At 42.2% G+C, this 24839-nt stretch overlaps 3 protein-coding genes across 7 annotated transcripts in view; 1 reads left to right on the plus strand and 2 right to left on the minus strand.

Moving 5' to 3' along the window:
• The window catches only part of LOC139768693 (A-type potassium channel modulatory protein DPP6), a 64083-nt gene extending 56228 nt beyond the window's left edge, over positions 1-7855 (plus strand). For all 5 annotated transcript variants that reach the window (XM_071699142.1, XM_071699146.1, XM_071699143.1 and 2 more), the window contains 7 exons: positions 200-751; positions 915-1233; positions 1593-1771; positions 1862-2084; positions 2165-2609; positions 2719-2924; positions 3011-7855. In XM_071699142.1, the coding sequence (XP_071555243.1) occupies positions 200-751; positions 915-1233; positions 1593-1771; positions 1862-2084; positions 2165-2609; positions 2719-2924; positions 3011-3112 (2026 nt within the window). In that variant the 3' untranslated portion in view covers positions 3113-7855. The remainder of the gene's footprint in view (positions 1-199; positions 752-914; positions 1234-1592; positions 1772-1861; positions 2085-2164; positions 2610-2718; positions 2925-3010) is intronic.
• Positions 1-24839, minus strand: part of Vari (MAGUK p55 subfamily member vari) — a 139474-nt gene that overhangs the window by 93291 nt on the left and 21344 nt on the right. The window lies entirely within an intron of this gene.
• Positions 8494-10231, minus strand: Mei-w68 (meiotic W68). The gene is made up of 4 exons (XM_071698894.1): positions 10116-10231; positions 9523-10004; positions 9031-9388; positions 8494-8794 (listed from the first exon to the last, which is right to left on the minus strand). The coding sequence occupies exons 1-4, from the start codon at positions 10229-10231 to the stop codon at positions 8494-8496; spliced, it is 1257 nt and encodes a 418-aa protein (XP_071554995.1).

Below are 24839 nucleotides of genomic sequence, written 5' to 3' on the forward strand. Positions count from 1 at the left end.
AAATTTGCTACACAAAAATAATTTAAAAAATATTAATTTATGACTTTTCGTTCTCCCTTTCTTTTTCTAACTTATTTGAATCTTTTTATTACTATTGTCCGCACTGAATACGTCTCTAAAAATATATTTGTATAAAAACACAATCACTAAATATAACTTACATCATACATTCGACTTTATAATCTTTTTTATTTGCCAGCCATCATACACCCCTTCGCCTCCAAGCATCGCGATACATGCATCAGACGCGATTGCAACATGCCACCTGGTTGGGCAACACGTCCAATATCCTGATGATCTCCGAGAACGACATTTTTCTTAGATTGGGGCCCGCCGCGACGGAGGACTCTCGCTTGACCGACACGGGCGTACCTGGGATAATCTACAACGGCGTGCCCGACTGGTTGTATCAGGAGGAAGTGCTGCCGAGACCGCAAGCGATCTGGCCGAGCCCAGACGGCACGCATATCCTCTATGCCACGTTCAACGACACCAGAGTGAGCGCGTTGGAGTTCCCTTGGTTCAATATGCCGGGTCAAGACGGAGCCGCTCCGAATCCCCAGAGCGCGTCCAAATCCTTTCCACCTTCCAGATCGGTCAGATACCCGAGACCGGGCTGGCCGAATCCGGAGGTCGAACTGTGGGTCATGGAACTTGGAAACTTAAGCTCGGCAAATAACAACAATAGTACTGGGAACGTCACGTGGCTACCGAAAAACAGGCTGAGGCCGCCGCCGTTCTTGGACGAACAGTACGTCAAATTACTGAAGAATTCTTTTGTCCTAATTGCGAAATAATAATTCCTAGAGAATATATATACTTAGTATTAGAAGATTGAACAACGACACAGGATATTGCCTCGCTCGTTCATGAGCCGATATTATAATAAAATTCATTTTCGCGGATATTTTCAGAGATTACTATCTGATATCGGCCGGCTGGGTTGGCGAAGACGCTTCACAGATCGCCGTCGTTTGGATGACGAGGATGCAGAACCTGTCTATGGTGTCGGCTTGCCGCGCTCCCAAGTGGGAATGTGAGGAGACTCATTCGGAACGAGCACCCGAAGGACTGTGGCTGGATGCTCAACCGCATCCTCTCTTCGCTCCGGACGGCGACAGCTTTCTGCTGTTGGCCACGGTGCAGGAAGGTGACAAGGAGCATTTCACGCATATAAAACACATCACGCTAAAAAAACAAAGAATAGCGGTGCTCTCCCATGGTCGTTATGAGGTGAGCGGCTTTTAGAATCGGAATATCGTGAGTTATAAAGCGCACTTTGAAGGATAATTTGCATCAGAATTTAGAATAGAGCTTTATTTATTGTTTTATATGCCATACAACATAAAAAATGTTTCAAGACTCAGGACATATACGTTTATCAAAATATATAACATATAAAACTGTAAATTGAATTTTATTCTGAAATCTAATCATGAATTATTGTAGAATTATAAGGAATAATAAGAGATATATAATATATAGAATTAAATGTAATATAATGGTTAGAAATATAATATAATATAAAAAATATACTAAGAAATAACGTAAGAATGAAAGAAAATTTAATCGCGTGAGTGCTTTCTGAACAGGTGAGCGAGATCTTGGCGTGGGACACTAAGGCGCATCTCGTGTACTATCTGGGCACTAGAGAGAAGAAACCTGGCCAGAGACATCTCTACGTGGTACGCGATCCCGCCGCGGACGATCCCCGTCACTTCGAACCGTTGTGCGTGACATGTGATCTTGGAGACGTTCTTTGGAGCAGTAGGCAAGGCTTATGAAAAAGAAAGATAGATGAACCGATGTAATCGATTCTCGGTCGTGCAAAATTAACAAGCGAATTTATTGGACGTTGCAGGTTCTATTATACGAATTGCACACATTTCGGTGCTTCGGTCAGTCCGTCGATAGACAACGACACGCAGGGTTACTACGTACTGCACTGCGAAGGTCCCGGCCTTCCTCTCGCCGGCGTGCACATGATGTCGACGCATAAGATGATTCGCGTGCTGTACGACACAAGACTACAACGGGCGGACAAATTGTCAGAGCTGGCACTGCCTACCAGGCGAAACTTCGAGGTGGATATTTAATATTGCCCCGATTCCGTCTCAATCTCGATCAACTTTATACCAATGGTACAACTCGAAATGATTGGCAGGTGCCGCTACCTCAAGGTTGGCGGGCTCAAGTGCAACTGCTATTGCCTCCTTCGTGGCGGGAAGAGCTCAGGGACGCGGCGTTTCCCGTGCTCGTCGAGGTGAACGGCCGTCCCGGCAGCGAGGCCGTCACCGACAAGTTCCAGATGGATTGGGGAACGTACATGTCGAGTCACAACGACGTGGTCTATGTGAGATTGGACGTACGCGGCGCCCGTGGTCAGGGAAAGAAGGATATCTTTAGGAAGATAGGCGGCGTCGAGGTACAGGATCAGCTCACTGTGCTGCGACAGCTTTTGAAAACGCACAAGTATCTCGACGTCACCAGAGTCGGCGTATGGGGATGGGGTTACGGTGGATACGTGACCGCTATGGTCCTCGGTAGCCAGGAAAATGTTTTCAAGTGCGGCGTCGCGGTGAATCCAATCGCCGATTGGATGTATTATAGTAAGCATATAAATTTTGCAAAAATGCGCCGAGTGCGTCTCGCCTAAATTTTCCTTCTGCTCGAAATACCTCGTTGACATTACTAATAAATCGGTTCCCTCAATTGCAGATTCCGCGTTTACGGAACGAGTCCTCGGTGCCCCAGTTGAGAACTACAAGGGCTACGTGGAGGCTGATCTTACGCAACGGGCGAGATTGGTACCCAGTGGCAGCCTTTATCTTCTTCATGGCCTAGCCGACCTTACAGCGCCTTACACGCACGGCATTGCCTTCGCCAAGGCTTTGTCCGAAGCGGGAGTGATCTTTAGATATCAGGTAAGACTGGTAAGAGAACGAGAAACGAACGACGCAGATGCGTCGAAGAATACTCGAGCTAATTGTCGCTTCCTTTTTCGAAAAAGAGTTACGCGAACGAAGATCACGCCCTGAGGGGTGTGCTCGACCACGTTTATCGTTCCATGGAGGACTTCCTCGCCGAGTGCCTCGCCCTGGATCCCTCCTAGTGCCTCAAGCCGAAGAACCCTTTGTTGTCTCTAGTGCGTCTAATTCCGATACATCCAGAACGGACGTTAATACGGAGACTCGTCCTCGAGGTCACGGCAATTACACTCGTAAACGGGATGATTTCCTCGTTTAGAGCCTGAATCGCGATATAAATCAGACCGTTGGTTAGGAAGAGAGCGAGAACAATCGTTTAATCGAAAAAATGAAGAAAAGAAGAAACGCCGTTTGACGTGCGTATGTACGAGTTTATACGGCAAAGAGACGAAGATTGACAGAAAGAATTGAAAACATGAGAGTAAAGTGACATTTGTAGCAATATCGTTATAACGTATTCATTTGCCTAAAGATTCCTTTACTACGAGGAAACCACTCATTTTTCTCTCTGGAAGCGCATCTAGCGATGCTTACATCGCCAGACATCGCGAGAGAATCTAGAAATCACGAAGGATATCCGATGAAAACGAGGAGCGAGACGGAATCGCCTTGACGGAATTTTTGTACATTATCGAACAACGCCGCTCGCGTTTCCTGCGCAAATTTAACATCTTCGATAGTTCCATAATCAGTCATCGTAAATTTTCACCGAACAGCGCGAGCGACTTGTTCGACGATGACGCACATGTCGCGAAAGTACTAAAGGGACAAACGCGCGTACATGCCATGAAATCGGGCGAGTTTCAAGAAACGAACGAAGAGAAGACGAGGCGCATGTTCGAAGGCGCAGACCGAATTACTATACATGCGGAGCTTATCGACGGCTTGCAAAAATTCGCGTCGTTCGCGTAGCGCCATCGGGACAACGTTGTGAAATCGACGCCGAGTGTTTGCGAGCTCGTCATTAACGTCTTGCTGTGTTCCAAGTCCCAAAGGCGCTCACATAGGAAAGGCCTGAGATTTCGTAGCGAGCGACTAAAGACGAGATTAATACGGATTATATAACACTTCAACGTACAGAGCTTATCGGGAGTCTGCAAACTTGCACTTTTCTTTATTTCCCACTTTCCAGACGGGGGACCCGGCTCTGCGGACCGCGATCGACGCTTTTACGGCGGTATTGAGGATCCCAGATCTAAGATCTCTCGAATCGAGTTGCGCAAAAGAAAGAGTTTGCAAGCTTCCGTCTCATACGTTCTCCTTTTTTTTTCTAGCTACGTCACTGGTGCCTCCCCGATTTTAAACGGAGAAAAAGTATCTACGCCTATGCGGTGACGTTCGTCCACAGGCATCGACGTATATTTACCATTATATATAGAATCCGGACGGCTACTGTGAGTTTTGTGTTGTACAGCTTGGCGCCTAGTTCTATGTATCATAATTGTTACACGCGTAAGAAGTTGTTCCACACAGATCCTTAGTACCCCCATCTCTCGACCCGCCCCTCCCCCTTCTCCCTACCCGTTTGAATTTTGAATATTTGTACATATATATACACCCAGAAGAGAGAAATGTGGAGCTCCTTCGACGAGGTCCCGCGCCGATGCTTGCAGAAATCGTAAGTGATTCATAGATAAAAAGGAGCGATATCACTTGTTTTTAAATAATCGATTTTCGACAAGATTTACGAAAATATGCTTGTCGGAGCACACGTGAGAACGCTGATCTCGTCGAAGGTGCGGGTATCAGACTCATTGTATACCTCTTCGAAATACATCGATCGATCCCGAATGGATGAACGACTACACTAAACAGACGATATACTTACAATCGTCAGGACTAGCTGTCGATCATCGATCAGGCGCGATCGGCATACGACGTTGAGGCTCCCGAGTACTTGCTTGCTTATGCCGTACTTTCAGGTGGAACAGTGGAAGACAAGATATGGCGAGACATCGTACGCTTATTGTCACATATAACTGATTTCGCTGCTCCACTATTGTAAAAGCGAACGCTCGGAAACCTTATGAACGCGACGTCGTTGAAGAACAACAGAGCTCGTAAACGTCTCGGAAATATCTGCGGCAGCGTCGACGTTTTTATGATACGTTTTATACAGCTTTCAAAAATCGAAAGCTGAACACTTCGAGAATCATTGCCTTACAATTCATTTGCGTTATAGGCTTAGATATTCTCTGTATATATCTTTACGAGTCTTTTAATTTATAACTAATATATGACTTAATTTACTGTTGATTTATTTAAGCTTAATTCTAATAAATATTAGAATATTTATAGACACTTTTACCATAAATTGAGACGAAATACCTTTATTGAGACTATAATATGAGACAAATTATCTTAATTGGATTACAGCTTTTTAATTAACAAACGTAAAATGATTTCGTTATAAAAATATTATTAAATCGCAGATAACGTTCGAGACTATATGTCAATATAATTTCTAGTTCGAAAATAAGATAATTTACGAGCCTGAATGTTAATTACAAAAGAGGCGCGCTCAGACGAGGAAGTGGCGCACGTCGCCATGTGTATGCTGCATTGTATACCAGCAGCCCTTAAATGCCGACAATCAAGGCTAGTGCAACTAATCAAACGATAATAAATAGAAACGGAGAGAAGAGAAAATTACTTAATAATTTTAATGAATACTCGTGAATGATCGCTACGGTTCGGGCGTATTGTAAACCGCTACGAAGTATCTTCAAACTGTCGCGACCGAGAAGACTTTGCGAGAGCGATTTTTGCGAGGATAAAAGTATTATAGAATATGCGAAGGGTCGTTAGGTCGAGATGATGTGCCCGCTGTCGACTGTAGAAAGTACAAAGATGTAACGCGTAATGGAGGCTTCGAAAAATTATCCGTTGAATGGACTTATCCTTAGAAAGGATTTGCTCCAATCTTCTTTCGCTATCTTTCGATGTTAAACATTGAAAATTATACGGTGTAATGAATCTTCCGATGAAATTAACGTGCAACGTACAATGCGCAACAAACGTTAGGTTTAACCGGATTCCTCCATTTCGCGATAAATGAATGGTCGTTTGTAGTGAAACAAAATGTTCGTTGTCAACAATATCGCTTTCAATTATTCCCGAATAAATATAACGCGAGCGATCGAAACGCGAATGGTTCGATCCCAAGAAGCGGGAGAGAGAGAGTGACTGATCGATCGATTGGAATCGGAAATGCGAGAGAGCCATAGGGAGAAAAAGAGATGGGGAGGGGGAAAAAAGAGTAATAATGGTAGAGCGAATGAGAGCGAGAGAATGTATGCGTGTGTAAATCACAATCAATTATTAAATATAATAACGGCAGAAAGTGAGGCAAATCGTTAAACGTAAGCATAGGGCATCGGAATAAAAATTATTACGAAGGCAGGCACGCAACACAAGCATGCGAATTATGAAATTAATCGCAACAAAGAAACCTTGGTAGCAGCGCATAAGGGTATCTATAGCTTTTGGTAACGTATTATTGCCGCTAAAAAAAAAGAAAAAAAAACGTAAAAGACAATGAAAAATACACTCGTATGGGCATACATAAAGATACACGCAAATACACACATATACACGCAATATATTAAAAGAAACTGATAACTTTCTCACGCGAAAGTCAATATAAGGATTAGGCCCGTGCGAACGCATGAATAAATTAAAGCGAATTAAGTACACTCGTCGCATAGTCAATCGATCGGAACGATCGTCAAACAAAACGCGTTAATTAAACCCGGTAGTTTAGATTTTTAAAAGTATGTTATACACACACACACACACACACACACACACACACACAAATATATATATTCACTGATTTTTCACAGAAAAAATAAATTTACGATATTTTATCTATAAGAATCTGTGATGTTTGTTAAAAAAATATAAATTTCAAATAATTCACCAATTTTTTGGTCTCTTTTTCTTCATATTTGAAGAGGATAAACAAAAAATTAAAAAAATTTTTTGAATCGTTTGACGATCAATGACAGCTAGCGACAAAGAGACTACAAATTGACTTCTTAAAGATAAGCGACGCTTTTTTTCAACGATTTGTAGCTCCAAACGTGTCTGTGCCCGCTCGGTGTGTTCGGCAGAGAGAAAGAGAGTCTCGATAGATTGTTTTTTATATCCATTTCATCGAAATGCTCGACACACATTCCATGAGAGCCATTGATGTCGTTCGAGCTGCTCGATCGATACTCGCCTTCGATTCATAACGCGGAACGGGCACGGAAAGTTATTTCTACTCAATTTTTGGCGATATTCGCACGGACCTGCACCGGAAACATCCACGAAATCGGTCAATCAATGGCTTGTACTGACGGTAATGTCGAAAAAAGTAAGCAATAAACCTCCAGGAGCTATAATGCAGGTTGGAAATTGTACTTTTGATTTTTTAGGAATATTTTTTATCAGAAGAAAAGGTAACTTTTCTTAAACAGTTTCAAAGAGACTTACCGCTGAATTTGCACGCTTAATAAAAATCAGAAATATTATTTCGAAATTTTAAATATTTTGCAAAGTCTATTTGTGATTTTATTTCAATCATCATAATTTATTAAAATTTATTCAAAAATATTTCAAATCCTTTTTTGCAATTTGACAGATTGACAAGAAAGCGTGGATATCAAACTCGATATAGAATTTTCAAAAGCAAATGCAGTTAACTTCGTTTGTGATTCATAACGTGGCGCCCGCCGATTTCGTGAATGTCGTCCAAGTTACCTTCCACGTAACATCCACGAAATAATCATGTTATTAAGATTCTGCGTTTTTTAATATCAGCGGAGCTCGGCCCGGACATTGGGCGGATAAAGTGTTTTCAATAAACTGTTACATTATCTGAAGTATTCTTAATTCTTCCTCAACATTGCATCTTTGACAGACGACGTTTGACAGCGTATAATAATTAAGACATCCAGACTTTACAGCAAGTTTAAGAAATTATGATTTCTCGTCGAACGAGAAAAAGGAAACGCACGATTTCCTCAGATAATTTAAAGCAGTGTTCGGAGAATCGGTAAATATAATTTTATTAAAATATATCTTCTTTCTATAGTGCGCGTTATTTGAAAAATTGTCGAGACTATATTCAAGGTTGCACGAACATCCATACGAGACACGTTCGAAAAGCCTTCGTGAGATAGGAACTACGACAGACCTGATTGAATCTCCCATCCCATCGAGACGGTCGTCCGACAGCAGTGTTATATATCTAGGCTCGTTTCATAAAAGTCCGCAGCTTATAACGTTGGGGGATAGTAACGATAGCTTCTCCGAAAGAGTTGTTCAACCGGAAGCATGGGTCACACAAAAGCGAGAAGTTATTTGAAGTAATGATTTACATTTGTTATAAAAATATTAACTAAAATTCTTTTTTCTTCATATTTCCTTTGATTGAGAACGTGACGACAATTATATAGAATTAATAATTCCAACTACTTTTCTAATAATTTTTCAAAAATCTTATCAGATATATTACGCTTTAAATATAATCCTGGCCATCTATTTTGTAAGATAAATACGTCGCAGTAAAAAAGTTCTTTGCAAAAGAGGACACTGCCTCTATTTCTGCCTTGCCCTTACGCAATGTACTCAGTTGTTTCGATATAGCTTCGTTTACGTAACTCCGGGCTTCGATGGATCTCAATTTTACAAGATCAGCGTCGGTGAGCGGAATTGTTTTCGCTCCTATAGTAATCAGTTCCGAGGGATGGATTCCGAGCCAACGCGCATCAGGACAAGCCAGGGTCTCGTTTTCTTTACGAAGAGTCGACGAGCCGAAGCTGCGGAAACCCAGTATAATAGAAACATAAAAATGGAATATTTCCCGCACAAAAATTAAATTAGCATTGTGATTGAAAAATCATGTAAATTACGACATTCTTAACTTTTGTATTATACTTAACATACTTAACTATTTGTATGATAAAACGCTAAAATTATAGAAAATTTATATTCTCTTTTTTTTATACATGAAAAAAACTGATGAAGAATAACGAAGCAATTTCGACTAAATTACCGATAAATTAACATAATGTCTACGCCGAAAGGATCCGCGTCTACGACTATATAAACCGGTAAGTCCATCTTCTCGGATAGCATTTTGACCAGCATCCTCGTAGCTACGTCCGGATAGCCCTTTCCCGTCACTAGAATGCATCTTAGAGCGCGAGTGCAGTTTTCCTCGAGCAATTTTTGAAAGACCGCGTCCTTCTCAATGACCAAGACGAAATCGGCTTTCAGACGAATGGAAGTTACGTTCGAAATAATCTGCGGAATCGGCGCGCCACCCGGTATCGTACAATCAATGACTTGATTGTCGACTAGTGTGATGGTCATATTTCCTGCCACCAAACCTTTAGCCGTTGCCAGCAGTCCTGGAAGGACTTCTAGTTATCGATTTTTGTCTCATATTCTTCATTTTTTCATATTTATTATTATATCGCTTCAATGTAATTTTTAATTAATATATATACAGTCCTCCTAATTAAGTAGTATTTGGCAAACTCACTCAAATCCCATGGCGCGCATTCTAATAAATTAGCGACATCGTTCAACGTACGATCGACGTATCTTTGATCAGGTACCAAATCGCCGGTTGTCTCATTCTTCAGATCGTAATAAAACGATCGTCTGGTCTTAGTCGTGTTTGTTAACAGCAAACGATGAGCCTCGGCCATTAGTACTGCCATTAGAACAAATTTATTTCTGCTGCTTTTCACCGCGAAGTCGACGGTTGTCTTTCCCGAATTTTTAGAATTATCTCCATCATCTGCTTCTTGCTCTTCGGCAAAATCAGTTAAGTTATCGTTGAAGGACATCGTTTCCGTTCGAGGATCGACTGAGCATTCTGGATAAACGTTCTCTTCACGTACGCTGGATTTCGAAATAACATGTTGGCCGCTAAAATACGATATGTACGGTGCCTGCCCGGTAGATATATGTTCTATTATTTTCAGCGTAACAGCTTCAATGCGCTCGATTAAATCCTTCCTAAGTTCACACGCGAAAAAAAATGGATAATGATTGATGGAACGAGTTATATAAGTCAACTTATTTGCGAGTAATAAAAAAATATAGCAAGCACACCTCTGAATATTTTACCTTAACTCTTTATTGTCGACTATCGGTATTTTAATATATTTCTCTTGAGCGCTCAAAAATTGATTGGCGGTCGACGCGATTGTTCGCCCACGAAATTTTTTATTTGCCTTTTGCATTTTGTCTAAATCAAGAAAGATATAATAAATGAATAAATTAGTTTCATATATTTTTCATTATTTATTTTTATAGTCTATATCACTCTATTGAGAATACTTCTATAGAAAAGTGAGAGAAGTGAGAAAATAAAACCAATTAAATATTTATAATTATTATTCACTCGGTGTATAGTTAATATCTTTTAAAATCAATAACCCCAGTTTTAGTTCTTCTTTAACCCAACAGATGCCTTCAGCTTGCGCAAAGCAGACCTATAACCTTGTATAGAGACCGTTTCTATCGATAGAACTATGAAAGAAAAAAGGAAAAAATATACTGTATTATATAAAATTTATTTTATCATTTTGCAGAATAAATATAATTGCCTGCCGCTGCTTTATAAAAGTTTTTATTATATTTCTGTTCAATTTATAACTATTAAGTGCTACTATCGAATTTGGAATTGTAAAAGACTTGCAGGACTTCTTTTATGGTAAAACAACCCAATAATTTATCATAGGGAAATAATATATTATACATGGAATGATCCTTCAAAAAATAATTTGCATTTCTGAAAATTTTGTTTTTCAAAAAAAAAAGAAATATCAATAACCAATTTGATATCAATTAAGGTAGTTCGATGATGAATGGCCGAAGTCAAAACAATGTTTATGATTTTTTTATTTATATGATTATTAAAAAATAGAATAACGCATCGCAAAGCTTCGTAACGACGTAAAAAGACCATTAGTAGGGGAGACCGGGGCTAAGCCGACACTTTTTACGTTGTAGAATAATATTTTGCCTGAAATAGATTAAAATAAAGTGTGTGTTAACGCGTCGCTTGACTAGTTTTCAACTTTAATTATTAATTTAAAAAAAAACTGTACGGTGGATGGTGTTCACCGTCAACTATAGGCTTTCTCACAGTGTCCTCTTTCCATCGATATATATTGTTCGGACATTTGTGGCAAAAGATTTTTCGCGAACTCGTGTTATTCATAGGAAACTATACCTCTTTTCCTATTAGACCAATGTTAAAATCATTAAAACCACTTAATTTTGAAATTTAATATCTTGAGAACGGGACGGTGAATTATCTTCTTTCTGGGCTTAATCGATTCAGGAGAGTTCCTTCTTTCGATATAAAAAATAAAACCTATCACTTTTGGCAAAAGTTGTTTCATCATCGAACTACCTTAATTAATGCACTCGAATATTATCTTGATATAATTAATCAAAAGCATATGCAGCAGATATTCATAACTCATGATGATAACGCATTCGTTAATTTATATTTATTTATATGCATTATTATATATACATATATGTATCGTATTACAAAAATATTTCACAAAGAAGTTATTTGGTAATTTAATTCGTTCTATTGATGATAAAGAATAAATCAGGAATTGATTTGTACCCCACCCGCTTTTGTTTGCATTAATTAGGCATTTACGTAAAAGCGCCTATTTAATGCCACAAAAAGTTCCACAAATATCGGGCGAACTACGTGCTGGAGCAGTATGAAAAATTACGACACCGAAAGGAACGTCATTAGATTCAGAAACGAAAGCCGAATCAAACGGAGAGGGAATCCGGATAGTCCGGATACGCTTTTGTCGTCGTTGAATGTTACGAGAGACGAGTTAAAAGGCGCTGGCAGATAAAAATCTACTACCTATCCGAGGCCGACATTCTCACAGCAATAAACATATTAGGTCCCGATCCACGAGGTAAAGTATTGGCCGCGAGGGCTCGTTCGGAGCCGTGACGGAGTAGACATTAATTTTTCTCCCGATCACCGACATTCATATCGAAGTGGCGAATCTCGAGAGAGGCCCCGGACACCCCGCTGCGCATTTGTGAGCACCGACCATTGAACGGCGCGCTACTGTACGTGCTAAAGACACTTCAGGGACTTATTGTGAGCGCGAAACACACACCCCTTACTGCAAAACGTTCGATTGTAACGAAATTCGGCGTGCATTCGCTACTGCTTTAATAGGAAGCCGTCCGGAAGGCGAGCGTGACCAAAATTAGCCATTTCCGAATTGAAAGATCCATAGCTTCTTTTAAAAAATCGATTATACTTATAAAACAATTATTTTTATAAAAATTTAAGAATCGTTCGAATAATATATACACATACAATGTGTCTGTCAGGTAAACGTAGAACATATTCCAAAATTACGGTCGATTCACGCGAAACACTACTGTGACAAAAATGGAAATAACGAGCATCGAGTATAGGGTTCTATCCTACATAAATTTCCCTAATCCGTGACATGCGCTGGGTTTCCAACACTTTTGCTTGCAAACGGAGGGACAATGAATATTAATACGAGCAACTATGATATCTAACGTGTGCCAAAATATTTCGGAGACAACAAACGATTTGACGCAAATTGATTAACTTGGGAACATTTATCTCGTAAAATTCTGGACAAATTAAAAAGAATGTCTGCGAATTCGCATTGACAAGCTCATACACGCGAACAAAAGTGAAACACCACCTTAAAGTTCCGGCCTCTTAGATGCTCATAACGGGATTATTCATGAAAAAATAATGCAGGGCGGCAAGCATGCTCGGTTTCGCATTAAAGACACTCCAAGGCTGCGCTGTTACAAAGGGGGATAGTGTTACATTGTGCAACGAGCACAGTGGAGAAACAGCCCTAAGAATGCCCTCGCCAGCCCTCAAATAGCCCGTATATAAACCAACACGCGTCGTCGGCACGTCCTTAAAATGTCAGTTGGATACGCGACGAAGAAGGAAGAATCGCACGAGATTAGATATTCACGAAATCTCACGCGAATGCACTCGATCTACCTCGCCAGGCTAAATAATCCCTTTTGCATTTGCGCGCGAACACGAAGGAAACTGGACGCCTGCCGGCAAGAACGAAGGACATAGAAATATTTTATCGTGCTACCGATGGGAGTATTAAAAGCACCCGTACGCGGAGTACCTGTCGAATTCTGTGACTTCCGGCTTATCGATTTACAAGAATGGAAATGAAGTTGTGGAGGGACAGTTGACTAGGAAATTCTATGAATTTCAATACCGCGATAATCTTCTCGGCTTCAAATATCCCCCCTCGATTTAAATTCGCACGAAACTAAATATAGTCGATCAAATCTGGAAAATACCTGTCGCATGTCAACCAGTTTCCTTATACTGAGGTCAGGGATTTTCGAAACCCGATACACCAGGCATTCTGCGATTAAGTAAGACCTAAATGCCACGAATAGACGCTGCAAGTAAACGAAGCTCGAATCTATTCAGAAAATCGTAACAGTCGAGGTTTTTCCAATCGGCGACGTCAAGAGATCGGATCTCTTGTCGTTCCTTTATTCGCGTCTTGGTACATTCAAGGCGATTTTCGGAGATAGCATCGAATTTGTCCAAACGGTGGGGAACGCGGCTGCGAAACAGCGGGACATTGCCTAACGTACAGACTTGGAGTAGAAAAAGTCAGAAGGGTGACTGCTAGTTAAAGTTACTATCTCCCGGTATTCGATATATTTACATTAATTATGTATATATAACAAAAGAAACAACAAATTGTCCTATTATCATATATTTAAAAAATGTTACCGAGCATGCCCGACTGAGTTCAAAGCAATGGCTTAACTTTCAGAACGAAGGGAATTTCCTAGTTTTACCGATACAGGCGTGAACGATTGATCGTTCGAAGTGCACTTATCGAGACTACTTGAACGCGCCGCGGTTTTCGAGGGATCGAACAACGTTATTGTAGCGACCACCGTGTTCACACACTATAAGGAGGGTTTGACGTGCGGTACTTGACTTAAACGTGAGCTTGGGAAAGTCTAAAACACTAAAACGACTATCGTCACGTGATGTCCTTTAAACGATTCATCGAGGACTTAATTGCCACTACCGGTGATTTGAGGTGAAAAAATCTTTCTAAAAAATGAACGTAATTTCAAACTTTATTTAATTACATAAAGATACCAAGACGCGGCCCCTAATGACGTATCTCGAAAATGCGTTTTTTTTTTTAGAGACAAATCAATTAAAATCCTTCGGAAAGATGCGCCAATTTCAAGACGACGGAACGATGAAGAAAATGGTTTCGTGCGAAGGTATGATTGGTATTACGTACCAATTTGATACGCGTCTTCCGCGCGTAATCACCTAACGAGCACTTTCGTTTCCCTTAAATTCAGCATTCCTTTAATAACAGGCCAGTGCTCGGGGCTAAATAAGATCTTAGCCTCTACTCGACGCGTCGCCTTATTACACGTCAAATGTTTTCATGGTTATACCGAGAAGAAAAGGAACCGAACGTGGCGTCTCAAGGATGCCGACGTATGGAGAAAATGACGAATAGGAAGAAGTGAGAGAGAGCGAGAGATGAGAGTATATAGGAAAAACAAATGAAAATTGGATAGAGGAAAGTGTATTTTGTACAGGTAGAGGTAAATCAAAGATAAAAAAATTAAAAGAGGACGAAGGATCTTTGATTGAAAAGAAAGAAGGGGTTAGAGATGAAAGCCCAAGTCGGAAGAGTGCGTTATGAAGAGTTCGACGACTTGTCGGCGATGCGCCTGAGGCAAATAAGGCGACAGAAACTGTTGCGATCCTCTCAAAAGCCGTCTTTACGCGTGCCACAGATCTCGGACGTGTTAAGTGTAGGTCTGTTATACCAGGAAAACTGGTTCGATCATAACGAGTCAGTCGCCAATTAAAACAAAAATGGGAATTTCACATTGCTCTGAAGGTCGCTTACCTTACCTTATCAATTGCATGTTAATTTCGTAAAAAATCCACTAAAGCCACCAGAGACTAAAATAACACATATTCTATATATATAAATACTTTTTAATCCAAAAAAGGGATACATTTTATTCTTTAACTTTAGATTTAATGTATGAAACAGTCTATTTAAAGAGTTTTATTTAAACTTTTGTTATAATATTTGATATTTTTGCCATTCTCTTTCTCTCTCCTTTTCTCACTCCCCCTTTTTTCTCTCTCTCTTTATATTAAATATCAAATTGGTGCAGGAAAGCAATATCCAGAAAATTTGTCAAGATGCAAATATTTCACTTAATAGTATATTATAACTAATCTATATAAAGAATACATTAGAATTATTAATTTTTTATTCTTTTAATGCGCGAATTTTGTTCTCTATCTTAATCTTCTATAATCTATCCATCCATAATTTTTGTGATTTTTTTTTGATAATTTATTCTCCCAATGCGCGGCGACGGTGATTTGCGTGTGCAATTATGCGTGAAAGAGAGACGAGATTATACAGCGATTCAATGTACAGATATAGATTAAAATAGGTGCGAAAGCGTGCACCGTCCGTGAATTAATAAATGTTCAGCGTGTGCCACATGATGAGGCAGTTTGCAGCTGCCGGCTTTTTTCCGCGACATAATTTTTCGCGATTACGAGGCGAGCAGATGCGTTCCCGAAGAATAATGCCCGATTCGCTCGCGCATCTCCTCAGCTTTGCGTGTCTCGCGAAATTACATATACCTCTTTTTACCATCGCGGCGTGCACAACGCGCTTCGCTCGAGTTAACCTTTCAACCCGTGACTCTTGGCGCGCGGGTTTCCTCGTCTCATTATGATCTCCGCGAGCACGCAAGATTATTCATCTTGGAAATTGCCGCGCGCGTGCACTATGCGATGCACTCAATGCCGAAAGTGCCGTCTTTTTTAACTTTCCAATTTGCCGCGTTTAATTCGTAACTGCTAAGGTCGAGATGTCTCAAAAACATTTTACAACAGCTACGGTAGAATATGGTATAATAAAGTACACCACTGATAGAGATCATATCTCGAACGCCCGAGAATTCCTGATAATTAAGAGCAACGAGAATGCCATTGGGCTACGATTACTTGATCTTTAAGGGCGGTCTTTATCGCGGCTTAAGAGGGGATTAACGGTGAGGGATAAAGAGCCATCCGTGCTCAACCCCCAAGGATCACTGGCGCTTCGATAAGAAACGTACGTTCGCCGATAAGCTGGCAGATCTTCCAAATTCTCGATCGTCCTTAACGACATCACGATAATGAGATGACGATCCTTTGTCATATGTGATTCGGTTTCTTCTATCGAATAGGAATAGAGGAACAATATTGTTATTTAATATTATTACAAAGAATGTAATGGTACATATATCTAAGTCTATAATAAATCTTCAGATCTATATAAATTACTAAACTAGTACGAAATTAATAATAAGCAATTAATTGTAAGACAAACGGCGGAATAGAAAAGCGAGGGTGAATTTGGACGAACTGTCGAATCACGGAGGCGCGATCGCCGAGGTTTGTTGGCTTTTCGAGAATGCACCCTTGTCGAAATCACATTGTTCGTAAACATATGTTCTCTCCCGTGGGCGTACGTGAAGGAGTAAACGAGAGGAGGCGAACGAGAAGGACGAAGGAAAACGGTCGGCGGATGAGCAGCGGCGGTCTGGCAACCAGTCTGGCATCACCTGGACAAGGAGCACGCGCCTTTTGCTCGGGCAGGAAGGCTCGGGGAAGGGGGGGGAGAAGAGGGAGTCAAATGTCTCTCCCTATGAATATCGATGCAACGTACGTATTGTGGTCGCGAGGCCGCCCCGTCGAACGGCGCGTCGCCATAATGCGCTCATATAACATCGCGACTCCACGTAACGACATTAAGCTCTCGCCACAATGGATGCGTGACCTGCCGCACTCACGGCCGTGAAAAGCGACTCGTCCGGAACCCTTCGGTTCGCAATGAAAATCCTTTTAAACGCGCAAGCCCACGCCACTCGGAATCGCTTTACAAAAGGATGTTTTTCGCAGCTCCGAAACTGCGTCACGATTGATGCGTCACCTCCGTATCGCCGTCGTGACACTTTTAGGATTCGCAATCGGGGGAAAAATATTTATGTTCCTGACAAATTACTGATTTATCTATTCTTCGTTCTTAAATAAGACGCACACTGTTAAAGGATCGCTCTATATCTTTCAACAGCACAGAAATATTTTGAATATTCTAATCTTATTTATCGATATGAAAGAAAGTTGCGAAATTTCTCTCAATGCGACGTCTTGTAAATTCACAAGAGCCAACAATACCGTGTCACTGTAGAGATTGTCGATAAATAATCAATCGAAGGTCGCTCGGTGGACCTTGCTGGCTCTCGCATCTCCGTCGTATTTGTGTGCGTGTACGCGTACGTATTCGTGTCATCGAGACACATGAACGATCACACTTCGGTCCCACCTTCTTCACGCTCGCCTTTTATTTCTTCTTAGCGTGCTCTCCCTCTTTGTAATCTTCCAGTGCACGCGCGTTCCTTAATAACAACCGCGAATCGAATTCACAGCGTTGGGCGAAAAGTAATTATCGTTGCTTGTGAGACCAAAGTGGAGAAATTGATTTAAAATGCACGAAAATAGCCCCGCGTATTACTTGGTTTAAGAAATTGAAAATGGAAATTAACATGGATCCTTTTATCGCAACCAGCGCGCATACGTAGTCCCCGATTGTACTGCAAAAGTCGCTTTATTCATAATACACGGAAGACTGTCCGAGAAAAATGATTACTATCATAAAATGGCGTGAGACGGCCATTTACGAGCACGAAGAGATCCCGAACGCGTGTATGTCAAGGGCGCGAACGCTTGTGCCGTGCAACATTAAGTCGGCGTTTAATTTCAAACGAACAGCTGGTGCTTACTCGCGCATCACTCATAAATTCGATTTCTTTGGACCGTTCCGCCGCCTTCGACATCGCGCGATTCATCCCTCCATGCGTATCGACGCACAGTCGGCTTAACGAGACTCAACGATGCAAGTAAACGCATCCTTCGCTTATTTCACAAATAAACGCGCTTTTTATAAATGGATGCGTGCAAGAAAGATCTAACAATGTATCTCTTTTCATAAATTATTCCATTAATATCTTATATTGTCTTAATTGTAGATGCACAAATTAATCACAAATATAATGTAAGGATCTAATTAACGGTCACATAGATTGTTAAAAACTCGATTGTCTTCACAATTCTCTCGCAAATAAAAATTATTTGCACAATTGGAGGCATCTATATATATATATGTATATGACTTTTTACAAGCTATAGAATAATTCCAGGTAACTTAAAAATGTTTATCGTATTAGCTGAATAATCTCTGACTGTCATTTAATGTCGCATCTCTCTTACAATTAGTTCGTCTTCGAGCAGCTCGTAAATTGGTCAGTCAATTATGATCAATTTCAAACGCAGATGCGTGCATCTGCACGAGAGAAAAAGGCGGAGGTTACGTTATCTCCTCGTTTTGCGCTTCTTGTGATGCGAAAGCCGACCAACGCGATTCCGTTTAACGAGAATCCGTCCAATATTCTTACAAAATAACAAAGGACAAAGAAATTGTGATCAGAAGAGGAATCTTTCAATAGCGATTATTTGTGAGGAAGAGCAAGAATAGGATTTTCTATATCTTAGTCACATCTAGAAGCAGGCACGAGATGTACAAGATCGGCCGGCCGACGGCCGGTCGCACAGTAGCACTTGTTGCAAAAGTCCCGAAATCAGGTCGTTCGTGTAACACCTTGCGCGATTCCCTCAAGGCGGCACGAGAGGAAAAAAGAGAACAAGAGAGAGGCCTCGAGAAGCTTTGCGAAGTGTGAGAAAGCGGAACGGGGCCCGCGAAGAAGAGAAGGCGAAGGGGATCCCCCTCGAACTACGTAAATAAAACATTTTGTAGCCGGTTTTGGGAGTGCGGTTGTGCGGCCCACCTACCGAAGAGAAGGGCTACCTGCCTCTCGCTCCTCGGGCCCGGGTTTGAGGTCTTCATTCAGACCGGGTTTCAACTCGGGCCTCGTAGCCGAAGCCATTGACTCCTTGCGACGAGGTGGAGAGGAGCGAAAGGGGACACCCTCCCGATAAAGAAGGGCGCAGAAAAAAGAAAGAAAAGGGGGGGAAAGGGCACGGGCAGGAGAGAAGAAATTCTTCCGATATAGGGTAAGGGACAATGGACGCGTCATCCGTGTCCAGATCTAACTCTTCGTACAGATAATAATCGCCTGGGAATCCGCGATTTCAAGGAAGCGACGGAGCTCTTCTTTCAGGCTGACTTCTCTCGGCGTGCGGGTGGGGATGATGGAATGAAAAGGATATCAAGAGTCGCGTCGTACGCGTCGAAAGGATCTCGTGAACAATGATCGTTCGATGTCTCCTCTCCCCCTCTCTCGTGCGTGTGGCGGATCCCATATTAGTGATCCATCACGCGAGCAATAAAAGGCGCAGTGACTTCTTCGCCGTGCTTGATCACGACTCGATCCCACATTAATCTGTCGTGAAACGTGGGATCAGATAAGGCAAGTGCATGGCTTTTTTTCTATATCTCTCTTTCTCTCTCTTCCCGCTCTCGTTCCATTTTTTTTTACGCGCGAGTCGATGCCACGCGGGTATCCGTGAAGTCTAATGATAAGAGACGATGGGGGTAGCATTACTGGATCTATGAAAACAAAACCGATAGCGAACGCGACACAGAACTTTCCCGCTGACTCGGTTTCGCGGCATGACAGCAACACAGTTGTCGCTGCTAAGAAAAACATTTTTCAATCCGAGAATTTTTTAAGTTATCCGTTCCTTAAAAAAGCTTCCTACAATGTTTTGTCGAACACTTCGATAAATATAAGATGTTTATGTTGCATTTTTATAGACGGATTTCATTTTTATGTATAGAAACGATTGATACGCGATAAATTGGGTGATAGATAACGAGTTGTATATAGATACGGGAGTTAATTGCTGTAATTACATTTTGCTCATGGTCAACGCGGCAACCTTAACGGTTGAGTGCATTACCTCTGCTCCCTCTTTTCCTTCCCGCTTTCTCTCTTTCTTTTTCAAAGTCTGTCTGCAGCTGCGACATTTTTCTAGCCGCGTTTGTGCATGCGCGTGTAAGTGCCGCGAGCAGAATAGGTGCGTGCAACGCACAGCCTGCGAGAATTTTTTCAAAGTGTAAAGATTCACCTGTCGCTGTTAAATAATTGCGCTAAGAAACCACAAATATATAATTTCGCACTACAAAAAATCATTTACTATCAAATACATTATTCTCAATTATAACAAAGTAATCAGATATTGAAGAATGGAGTATATGGAATGCGCGAATTATATCTTAATTATAATTCAATCGCAACAGAACATAATTCAACAATTTAGATGCTAAAAAGAGCTTGCCGTTCTATTATAATATTATGACAAAAAAACGCAATCATCGATTACTTACATTACTATGGATGCCGTGCATTAGTCTATATATCTATACTGACGTATATATTATTCGAGTTTGGAAGACAGAGAGAAAGCAGGCAGATGCAAACTTCATTATTTCTGAAGAAGAACCTGCCACTGTCGAAGAACCAGCTCCGGAACCCACAGAGAAGCTATCGCGATGAGAGCACAGAGATCTTTGTGCCTAAATCTTGCAAACTGCCGGAATGCCCAGACAAATTATCATCCAACGTCACAACAGAGCGTGCCTTTTCTTGTCCCGGCCCTTTCTCGCCTTCGCCCTTCGCCCTCCTTCGAAGGTGCGTCCGAATAGCACGTTTGATTTATTGCAATCTCGACGCTCGATGTCTCCGCGGGAATCCGTGCACGGGCGCTCTAGCCCTCCGAGCTCCTCGCTGTCTGTTCCACCCCCTCTCGCTCTCTCTCTTTCTCTCTACCCTGGTTTGGACCCTGGTGAAATTCCACGGTGGTCAACCGTACAAAAAGGGCCCGTCCGACGTCGATTATCCCGAGATTCACGGGAGCCACGATCGTGCTCGTCCTTCGTACGGGGCACATCGTTTGATGGAACCGTTCGAGACGACACGAAGAAGCCCGTAAGAATGCCCCTGATAGCTCTCCGATGAGCTCTCGCGACGTGGGAGACCCAGTCACGCTTCTCCGCGGGTTTTACGAGCACCGTAATTAAGCTCGTCATTTAATAATTATGAAATGTCAACAGTAATAACATGAATTTCTTACGGTCGCACCTGCATCGCGATCTTGACGTGAAAGGACTCCACTCGCGCTTTTAAGACGACTTTATTAAGACACAGATGTCAGGACCAAACGTATACGCGTATACGCGGAGGTTGATTTTAATCTTGCCTTCATTGACTTTGATTTGTTTTTACCCGCTTTATCTTTTTCTCGCGTTCGGCTCGGTTACCTTGGACACGCATTAAAGTTCGAGTACCTTGTTTACATATTCGCATGTTTATATAAAATTAGCACGAAAAATGCGCTGTTAATTTCAGCTACTCATTACTTAAGGAAAATCGAATCAACTCAGGTGAAGAATATTCCCGTCCGTATAAAGTAGATACTTTTTTTATCCCAAGGAGGTGATTAACCAACTATAATATGTATCCGAGGACAAAGTTATCATGTCACTATCAGTATTCAGTCGCGAGCAGATGTGGCCGCCCTTGAGATCGACAGCGGCCACAGTCGCCGCAGATGACACCGATGATTACGAATTATTTATTTTCTAAGGGGTTGTGATCACGCCGTTCGAGAAGAGATGACGGTGGTCGCCTCCCGCGGTTTAACCTGATCAGATAATCGAACATCCCTCCGACACGTATCCACCTCTATAATAGCGTGCATGACGCCAACGTGTCACAATGTCGATCGTGTAGGTAAAAAATAATGAAATTAAATTGCCAGTATATATTTTCTCTAAAATATGTATTTTCCCAAATTATGCGAAATTATCTCGCTCGTTTCGCTACACATTCAAAAGGTAGACGTTAGAATCGCGTGTTAATTTTAAGGGAAGCCACTACGGTAAAAGCCGAGATCGAGGATCTCGATGTTTTATGCTCCCGCAGGGGACACGATCTTTTTATGCAGAAAATCGAGGCCGTTTATATTGACAGGACTGCCTCGCCGCACTCGGGACTCTCGGGAGATGAGTATTAAAGCGTCGGATCCGCTTCGCGCGGAGGGGGTCTGCGGCACGCGACCGCCACAAACCGGTGTTAGCAGAAACGCCGAGAGACGCACGCGGCTTCACCGACGGATCCGAGGGAGAACGAGCCGATGCGACGGAGATGGCGAACGCGCGCCGACCGAGACGAAAGGCGCAATGGGAAGAAAAAGGCGCGCAAGAAGGATCAAGAGGAACGAGTCACGGCGACGTCCTTGGGATCCCTAACCCACATCTAATTCGCAAGCCGGTTTCGCGCGGCGTGAGCACGAGCGCAGTTTAAGATCCTGTATCGTTACGATTACCGCAGTAATTTATAATAACGCGCGATAAAAATATGAATACTAATAAGGAGTGGCGGTATGGTGCGCGGCAATAAGAGCAAGGGTATATAACGCGGTAATATAAATAAAAAACTACTAAATATGCAATAAAGGATTGTTATGTACGATAAATAAACGCACGCGTTTAATTCATCCAATAAATCTTCGAAATGCATTTTATATCGCACGATACGCACCTCGGCATTCGACGCAAAGAAACTGTGCGTTGCATTCGCGTAGTAATTATTCGCGGGGAACACGATGATAGCAATTAAGACGGCGAGACTCCGCCACCGAATTGCCAATCGATTACTGTCTTTTGGGATTTTTTTAAATCGATAAGGATCTGTTTGGCGAAATAAACAGCGGGATCCAATGCGTCCTTAACGAGAAATTGGTTCACGAGACGGTGATCCGCGACCTTGCCTAAATCATTCTTTCTCAGGGACAACAAAAGAAAGCTTCTAAATAATCCCTGTAATAGGGATGATTTAGAAATTATTTTTATATCTTTACAAAAGAGTAAATAAACGTGTGACGGAGCCCATACTTTGAGGAACGTCGATACGGATACTCGTCTACACCCCGTGTTTCTTTTTTTCCGTTTCTCAATCAATCAACCCGGATTACGAAACGCGACGAGAACGGTACCGCTGGTCGATGGAGAATATTGAGAGACCGCGCATCGAGGACACGATACGATTACGATACCATCACCTATAGCCTCAGCCGGCGAGCGCGCTCGTCGCCGTTAGAAACAATTTGCTAGACGGTAGCGCGCGTCACGTCGAGCCGATAGCTCGATGGCGCGGCTTTGGCTCGTGCCGGTAATGAGCCCGCATCGGGCGGTCCTCCACCGACGTGTCTCAAATACACAAAACGACGCTTACGCACGCGCGCGAGCGAGCGGACTCACCGGGCGTGCAAATGGTCGGGACAGACAACGCAAATAGACTACCACACTGGGCCTAGCACCTGCTCAGGGTGTCACTGGCACTCTGTCGCCGGCGTATAAAAATATCAGAACCGTAAAACAGCGAGGTGGAAAACAGGCGGGGTGACAAAACGAAAGGGGAGGTAGAGTAGAAGAAAAAGAATGTAGGCGAGGGGCTTCCTCTTCGCGACGACGACCACGCGCCGGCCGGCGTTCCGTGCCATGCTCGCTCCGGTCGTCAAAAATTTGCCCTTACGACTCTCGCGGTTCGCCGCGAGAGGCTTTATGCCACGTTGTTGGCGCGGTAGATCCTGCAGGGCGCCGCGCCGGTCTTCTCCTATTCACGAAAGAGATGTTATCGCGCAGAAGATTTCACCCTCTCGCCGCTGTTGGTTGTCGGATCATTTTCCTTAGAAAACCCGGCAGATGTGCGCGAGGACCCGGCTGCGCGACTTAAGAAGATATCAGGTGAGTCCTACCTTCGGAATACCAAGTTGAGCGCGACGAATTAATTGTGATTATAAGAAAAAATTAAAAAAAAATAAATAAAAATCACATATCGCATCAAAGAAAAGCGTGAGCTGAGAGACGAAAGTAAGCGAACTGGAGCAACGAAACAACATTGTCCTGTACCGATCGCAAAATAAGCAGAGGAGGCCAGGGGTCGCATGGCCTCCTCTACAAAAGACTCGCGGCGCAGTGTTTTGCGGTTTTTTCATTTTGGCACGCGCACGACGTGCCCCGGGTAAACGGATATCCCACAAAGCGCTTTATTGTGCGAAATTGAATACCAGCGCTAAATACGCGCTAAAAGGGACGTCCCTCTATCGTCTCACGTGTTTCCCTGCGCATCTTTTGACGAAGACCGGCGGACGGCGCCGTGCTTAATACGGTTTTAAATCGAACTCCATCACAATCGAGATAATATTACTATTTTTTTTCAATTAGTACAACTACACACATTTAATTACGTATTTGTCGTATTTCATACTTTAAGTATAAGAGAATCTACGTACTTAAAACATTAGGCGATTTCTTTAGTCACTTATACAACCTCGAGCTCAAGGTAAGGTTCGTGCGACATGACCCAACCGATACAATCGATTATTCAAATCTTCTTCGAACCTTGAAAATCGGGCAACCGAATCGATCGGAGCTTCGGCAGATGCTGACGCAGAGAAAATCGTGTTGCAAGTACGCAGAAAGACAGCTATCTATTTTTGCGCTTATAATGTACGGACAGGTGCTGACGCTGAAGCACTCGTCATTGCATCTGCCGTATCTAGCATACGAAAAATGGTGGATTTTTATTTTGTTTTGTACCGGTAATGAGATGTGCAATAATCGTGTCACAAAGTGGATCTCATATGATAAAGAATATATTATTATAATGTATTACTTAGCA

Source organism: Temnothorax nylanderi, unplaced genomic scaffold (genome assembly GCF_030848795.1).
Source record: "Temnothorax nylanderi isolate EJ_2023f unplaced genomic scaffold, tnyl_v1.0 TNYL_tig0017_pilon, whole genome shotgun sequence".
Taxonomy (NCBI): Eukaryota; Metazoa; Arthropoda; class Insecta; order Hymenoptera; family Formicidae; genus Temnothorax; species Temnothorax nylanderi.